The sequence below is a fragment of the Ceratina calcarata genome, unplaced genomic scaffold, assembly GCF_001652005.2.
Source record: "Ceratina calcarata isolate Rehan_Ccalc_2016 unplaced genomic scaffold, ASM165200v1 scaffold48.2, whole genome shotgun sequence".
Lineage (NCBI taxonomy): Eukaryota > Metazoa > Arthropoda > Insecta > Hymenoptera > Apidae > Ceratina > Ceratina calcarata.
Window position 1 is genome coordinate 2910489 of NW_017172225.1, and position 7127 is coordinate 2917615.

Genomic DNA, 7127 nt, shown 5'->3' on the forward strand with positions numbered 1-7127 from the left:
TTTTAACACGTAGCTATTTATTATTAGCATTATTCTTCCGACGTCTGATTTCTTTTTAATTATAGGAAATGCGTTTTTCTAAGGTACATAAACTTTTGGGATTGACTGTATAGCCAATACATCCTTAAAACGATACGATGTTCCGACAGGAATTGAAGGAAGCGTTTAGAAGACCGAACTACCTCTTAACAGCGGCCATAAGTTCCAACAGACAAACGATCGACGCTGCGTACGATTTACCCGAGCTCTGCAAGTACCTCGATCTCGTTCACGTGATGGCGTACGACTATCACGGTACATGGGACAATAAAGTGTTGCCAAACGCGCCGTTGAAGAGCGACGACGGCAGCAGTGTGGTAAATGCATTGATGAGCGAGTAAACGAAACGTTGAACGCGTCGCGACGTATCGATGACGGGACAGCGTATTTTCAGATGGACACGTTGAGCTACTTGTTGAGCAAAGGCGCGCCGCCCAATAAAACGGTGCTTGGTCTTCCCATGTACGGAAGAACGTACGTACTGTCGAAGAAGCTGAACTCGTCTCGAGAAACACCTATCGGCCAGCCTGCCGGAACTGACGGGTTCAAGGGACCGTACACTGCTCAGAACGGTTTTATGGGGTACAACGAAGTACGCTTCGATTTGTATACGTATGATCAGATTCAACGGCAGCGTCGGGGAATTTTATCGTTGTAACGATACGCGACACGGTACGCATGGATTTCAGATTTGCGAGGAGCTAGTGAATAATCCGAGCAAGTGGAGAACCGGATGGGACGAGATCAGCGAGACAGCTTACGCCGTCAATGATGACAAAGTCATCGTGTACGACGATCCGAAGAGTCTCAGAGCAAAGGTTCGCTCTGGACGATCACGATAAGACCGTTCCGCGATTCCAGTTCGATCCATACTCATTTGTTCCCTTTACTTCCAGGTTGAACGCGCGATAAGTTTGAACTTGTCCGGTGTAATGATTTGGAGTATCGATACCGACGATTTCAGTGGTAAATGCGCGTCTTTAAGCGACTCTCTGGACTCTGCACACGGCACCTTCCCCTTAATGAGATCGATCAACGAGGTCTTGGGAAATTCGATGAGTAATCACGATAAAGGAGAGAGTTCGACACGTAAACCCAACTCCTCCGCCTCGTCCGTTGCAAGTTTCTTCTGTTACTTTCTTCTTTCGACAGTGTTATTTTCTGTACATTACGCTCGAACAGGTATATGAAGAAGAAGCACCGAGTACTTCGTACTGAGAAATTGAATCGAGACATTTCGATCGACGACTTCTCAATTCGAGTCTTCCTCTGTTTCGATCGTTCGCCTACTTCTGTCTACGCGCCGTCGGCGAGTACTCACAATGAATCGCAATTACATATTATTTAGAATTTGTACACCAGCCGTGTACATACGTACAAATAAACTTTTTACTCGACAGCGTTTCGTACATTTAAACCTTGTAAAGTAATTTATTCATGAACCTAATCATCTATCTCGAGCGAACGACCGGGACGAGAAGACGAGGCATCCGTTATCCGTAACTTATCGTGTATCCCATCGAGATCATCAGAGTCTCTTTGATAGCAGGATGCAGCTGCCTCTCGATGTATCGGGTCAAGGCTTGGCTGGCGCCTCGTAAAAACACATCTTCCATCTCTTTGGCGATGTGTTCCTTCGACTGCCAGCTTCGACCGTCGCTGTCCGTGTCGACGGGAAAAACGTTGTCCAACGTTTCATCGACGTACAGACGTCTCATCTCTCTCGGTGCGTCGTTCTCCGTTATCGGATAGTCCCTCTTAACGTTCACCTTCACCTCGCCATTGTTCGAGTCGCCTAGAACGATGTTCGTCACGTTGTTCAAGCCGTTTTGCCCGTGTCGCTCGGTACAATTCCCGGTTCCGTTCCCGTTTGCCTGCTTACTCGTCGACGCGATAGCGAGATTTTGCGACGAGATCGTTTCCGGCGATCTCGCGACCCTCGCCGGACGATCGTCGACTTCCCGGCCGTTTTCGAAAGATCCTAGAAAGCTGTCGACGTCGAACTCGACGATGTCTCGCTTCTCCCGTGGCGCGTTCTTCGTCAGCCAAACGTTTTTCCGCCAAATGCCCAGCTTCGCGGTCGAAGAGCTCGGGAAACTCCGGGGCTGATGACTTTCGTCCGGAATTACGACGTCCACTTCCTTCGAAATGCCCGCGAGCTGCCGCGGTTCCGCTGCTTCGTACCGTCCGTCGGATGTCACCGGCAACACCGTGTACTGAACACACATCAGATTTCAGTAAATGGTCTCGCGAGCTCCTACGCGCTAATTTTATATCGCACAATCTTCCACGCACTCAGGTACGCAAGATCTAGGCAGGGAAAGAATTAGAAGATTTAGAATTTAGAAGATGAGGCTCGGAAATAAAAGTGGCAGAGGAAAGGCGATGAAGAGCGGTGGGCGATCGTGTTCCTGATTAGAGAAGAATTACCTCGTCCCGAGGTGGATAAAACGGTGGCCATTTATCCTGTCTCTTGATCTGTTTGTCCGAGCGAGTCGGGTGGCAACCGTAAGCGTAAATGGAGGCGAACCTCGGCTCCAGAAAACTGGACTCCGTTCTGATGCGCATCTGTCCCCTGCCGCGAGCGATCGGACTTGTGAGGAAATCGACCCCCGCACGTCTCAGTCTCAACGTCATCCTACAGGACTCGGCTGGTATCGGTGGCTGATGATCCCGTGGCATCAACGAGATCAGACCGGAGACGGACAGATCGTTGAAGGTCACTCGAGTTCGAAGCGAGTCGTTCCCGGGCTCGTAAACGCATTTCTCGACCCTTGCCCATGGACTCCCGGTGTCTCTGGCCCCCTGCGGAAGCTGAGGAGTTCGACGAACCACCGGAAAAAGATCGAGGCAAAGAGAATCGCCTTCTTAATGCTTGCACATGACTCGAATTCGCTCGATGAGTCAGTGGAACAACGTGTGAAACGTGAGAAAATCGTCGATAGACCACGCAGTGTCATGCATACGTATAATAAATCGTACTTTAACAGCGATCCGCGAGACCGACATGTCAAGTGGCGCTGAACGGAGCTCCTGCTGATAGAACGTGCCTGCCTCCTGTTCTTCCAGTCTGTTCCTCCTACTCGATTCCCTGTGGAGCGCGTCCAGGGCCCGCTCCAATCGTCCACCACAAGCTTCCCAGTTACCGATGTCCGTGCGAGCGTGAGCGATCGTCGAGAGAGCCACCAACAGTACAGCCGATATCTCGAAAAGTGACATTGCTCTCTCTAAATTGCAAACGATTTTACAGTGATCGATTAAACCTTGCGTCCCATCGTCGGCCGCGCGAAGATTCTCGAGATATCTTAATCGCATCTACCGAGATTCAAAATGTATCGTTACACGCGCATTTACGTAGGCAGAATTTCTGTTTGGAAAATAATGCAGCTCTCACGAGTGAGGAAGAAACGGCTAGCCAGGTCATCGTTCTCTACGATCCCGTGACGAAACGCAACCGCGACGACACTTTCGAGGCTCGTGGAAAGCAAGAAGCGTCCTACGTACGTGTGCCGGGATCATTAAAATATCTCCCGAAGACCGGAGTACTTGTATCCTGTAGAAACTCAGTGAATTCGAGCCGCTGAAACAGAGCATGAACGCGTCTTCCTTCCGTACTGTTTTCAACGACAATCGAGTGAAACCAGGAAGCACGATTCGAACGCGAGCTCAGCTGCATTGTGTTCCTCGATCATCGTTAATTCTACGTATCCATCTCTCTCGTCGACGACGCGACGTCTCGCATCGTTCTCGATCATTACCGTCCGATCGGGACAATGTTTTATTCATGCACAGAGAGAACGAAAGTTCGCGAAGAGAGATCGAAGCGGTCATGAACATCGTCCGACCTTCGATCTGCTCTTTCAAAAATTGTTTTTCGCCCGACGATCCATTCGACGTCGATCGATATCGATCGTCGGACTTGGAGTTCTACGCGTCGAATTCGGTTGTTCTGGATCGTCCGCATTTCGGTCACCGCACATACACGCGCATCGTGCTGATAATTTGGAACCGGTGACACGTGAGAAATGTCTGTGTCTGCAACCCGTAGCACGTCGTCGATAAGCTATTACAAAATCGACGAAACGTTTCGAAGCCGTTTAACGGAGCGCAAAAGTAGCGGCGCCGCGAAGATCGGATCGGAATTACGCATCGGCATAAAAGAATACCGGTGTTGGCCTCGTTTCTCGCCGTGCTCGTCGGCCGAGATTCGTGCACGGATCTCTCTGTACGAACAATGAGATTTCGTACTCGCGACTCTCGTCGAAAGGCTTACTCGTTGCGCGTCGTCTGTTACGTACAGTCCGGCGGAGATGAACCGCGTACCCGTGTACGCGTCGGCCTTCCCACCGTCTTTACGCGTAGGGAAAGAAATTGGACGAGTATCTTTTGTCGCATCTTCTCTCGACGGACGTCAGTTTCGTCGAACGGTCACTCCGGCTTCTTTCGACGACCGGTACTTTCGTGAACCGTGACCGGATCCGAACGAAACTCCTGGCAACGCTATGTATGTATCGCGTGCACTACGCTCTCTCGTCGTCGATCGATTAGGAAACCGGGAAATTTCCCCTGCTGGGAAAACGCATTGTTTTTTCGCGTTCTGACATCGCATCTTCGGCTCATTGCTAGACCGCGGATTTTCACACAGAACGCAACGTTTTTAACGAGAATTTAAGAAACGACACGTAGGCTGACTTTACACGTCTCACGGGTAAGCGTTCTCGTACAAGTGCTTCTTCGTCGAAAGATTCTTTCGCCGGCGGGGTGACTTGATCTGGTCACGCGATTTTTAAACGTTAAACATGTTACGTGTAACGTCGATCGCGGGAAGGAGCGTAGGAGCGTTCGATTTGGCGCGAGATATCCGACAGTGCCAGAGACGAGTGAACTAATGGAAAGTGTGCGAGCGGTTTCACTCCGATCGTTTGATTTGGTACAACGAAAGAGAGACGGTACGAATTGTCGATCGTCCTGTAACGTTTATGCGTGATACGTATAGAGATATGTCGATAAAATGACTACGATTCTGTTCGTAAAATATATTCGTGTCGATAGATAATTCTACCGCTCGTACCGGTTGTTCACTGGATCCGACGAGCAAAGTGGATCGGGGACAATGAATTTTATGATCTCGTACGTGTATACCTTTTCATCTCTTTAAACAAACGAACGAAGTCTCCTTCGTCGCTCTCGAGTGATCACGTTCTGTTCGTTCGTTCAATTTGCAACCGTGAGATGAGTCCGATAGGTGCGAGATGAAGGATTATTGGAAGATGCGATACTCACGAGAAAATAACGAAAAGCGCACCAACCGCTTGGTACCGTTTTCTGTGTTCGACGGACGTATGGCTTTCGACTCGGATGCGAAACGATACGGCCAGTTCTCCGCACCTTCGGTGTAAGGCAGATCGGATGACAATGAAAGTGGCTGGATACGCGCGCGGTAGTCCTACTCGTCGAAGTCCTTCCCGCGTTCTCCGGGGCGGCGCGAGGCGGTAAGAGTACTCGCTCGCTCGCTTTACGCCCGCGTCGAACAAAGTAAGCGGCGAAACTCGGAAGAGCGTATTCCACGATGAATACACGAACGCGTATCGTTCTTTCGTCATTCGCCCAGGTGCAACGTAACGGATGACGATTATGTTATTAGGTAAGAATTATTAAAAATCGTTTCTCTTCGAATTCATACTTTTTGTCGCGTATTTTTACAACGCGCACAAAGTCCGCAGAAAGAACTATGAAAGAACTATGAAAGAACCACGAAGGAACTGTCACCGGATCCGAGCCATTCAACACGATGGAACGTAGTCAACCTTCTCCGTTTTCTCCGTCCTCTTTACGGCCTTCGTCGTTTCCTTCGAAATCGTTCTTCTCCTCAGCAGCCGCGGCATCATCGCTAGGTTCGGCATCTTCGTCGTTTTCTTCGCTCTTCTCGTGGTCGGTCTCTTTGTCGGTTCTCTCGCGCTCGTAATCCTTCCCATTTTCGTCTTCCACGTCGGTTTCCGTGTTGTACATCTGCGTCATTTCGGCTTCGATAACGGCGATGGTCAGTTTGTTTATCTGGTCACGTCGTATTTCGGCGGCTCTCTCCAATCTCTCGTAGAAGGTGCACTTGTGAGTGAACATGCGTTTGAAGTCGCGTCGGTTCAACCGCAACAATTCGCACACTTCCAACGTGATCACCGATTCCAGTCTCCTTTTATCGGGATATATCAACGCCGCCTCGCCGAAATACCCGCCATCTTTTTCGTGACATATCTTTGAAGAGAAAGAAAATCATGGGTCTCCTCCCACGATGAGGATCATCGATCGACACGTCGATCGATGAAACGTCAACGCGTTTCGCACCTCTTTTCCGTTGAACGTGATCAACGCGACCGTACCGCTGACCACGAAGAACATACAGTCGGCCAGAGTCTCGCTCTTATATATGACATCTTCGCTGAGGTAAATGACCGGCTTCAAAACTCCTAAGTTCACGATCGTGAGAACAGAAAGACGTGACACAAGGTGAACACAGTCCGGCTGTTTAAGATTATGCTTCGCCGCGCGAATACGCAATCATGATAATTCTACTTATACGTATGTGTTTTACCCATTAAGTTCGACAGGACGTTACGAGGCAAGGCGTGCAGAATGGTCGACGTCTCTATCAGTGCTCGACTACTGTGAACCATGATCTCTTGGTTCAAGTGACCTGAAGACGAAGCGCAGTGAAGAATTTTGTACGAATGTGCTCAAGGATGTATTGGCTATACAGTGAATCCCAAAAGTTTATGCACTCTAGAAACGCATTTTTTAAAAAGAAATCAGACTTCGGAAGAACATTGCTAATAATAAACACCAAAAAAAAAATTTTCGATTTTTCCGAGATTTTTCCAAGGGGTACCCCTTCAATTTCTTCCAAATTTTCGTTTTTGGCCAATAACTCCCAAACCGTTGGACGTACGGAAAAATTGCTTTTAACCTTCTTGTAGAGGACGACGAGATCTACAATTTCCATGTAAAAGTTTTTCGCTAGCGTCAATAGTTAACGAGTAATTTACAAAAAACTGTTTTTTCGTTTTTTGTTAATTACTCGTAAACTATTGACG

The 7127-nt window shown here is 48.9% G+C and overlaps 3 protein-coding genes across 12 annotated transcripts in view; 1 reads left to right on the forward strand and 2 right to left on the reverse strand.

The window, feature by feature from the left end:
- The window catches only part of LOC108627607 (putative chitinase 2), a 4074-nt gene extending 2618 nt beyond the window's left edge, over positions 1–1456 (forward strand). The window contains exons 5-8 of the mRNA XM_026816021.1: positions 150–356; positions 434–631; positions 729–857; positions 936–1456. Coding sequence (XP_026671822.1) covers positions 150–356; positions 434–631; positions 729–857; positions 936–1229 — 828 coding nt within the window. The 3' untranslated portion in view covers positions 1230–1456. The remainder of the gene's footprint in view (positions 1–149; positions 357–433; positions 632–728; positions 858–935) is intronic.
- Positions 1422–5627, reverse strand: LOC108627608 (uncharacterized). Of its 10 annotated transcripts, none has more exons than XM_026816016.1 (5): positions 5323–5627; positions 3544–3619; positions 3022–3266; positions 2470–2853; positions 1422–2255 (listed from the first exon to the last, which is right to left on the reverse strand). In XM_026816016.1, the coding sequence occupies exons 3-5, from the start codon at positions 3256–3258 to the stop codon at positions 1533–1535; spliced, it is 1344 nt and encodes a 447-aa protein (XP_026671817.1). In that variant the 5' UTR covers positions 3259–3266; positions 3544–3619; positions 5323–5627; the 3' UTR covers positions 1422–1532. The 10 variants fall into 10 exon arrangements, with proteins under 10 accessions (XP_026671817.1, XP_026671812.1, XP_026671813.1 ...); XM_026816014.1 differs by having other exon boundaries at positions 1425–2255; positions 5182–5624; XM_026816011.1 differs by lacking the exon at positions 5323–5627 and having other exon boundaries at positions 1423–2255; positions 3544–5162.
- A 170-nt stretch (positions 5628–5797) lies between these two features.
- Positions 5798–7127, reverse strand: part of LOC108627609 (uncharacterized) — a 2584-nt gene continuing 1254 nt past the window's right edge. Inside the window, exons 3-5 of the mRNA XM_026815907.1 lie at positions 6629–6730; positions 6382–6503; positions 5798–6291 (exon numbers count right to left, since the gene is read on the reverse strand). Of these exons, the coding sequence (XP_026671708.1) occupies positions 5842–6291; positions 6382–6503; positions 6629–6730 (674 nt within the window). The 3' untranslated portion in view covers positions 5798–5841. The remainder of the gene's footprint in view (positions 6292–6381; positions 6504–6628; positions 6731–7127) is intronic.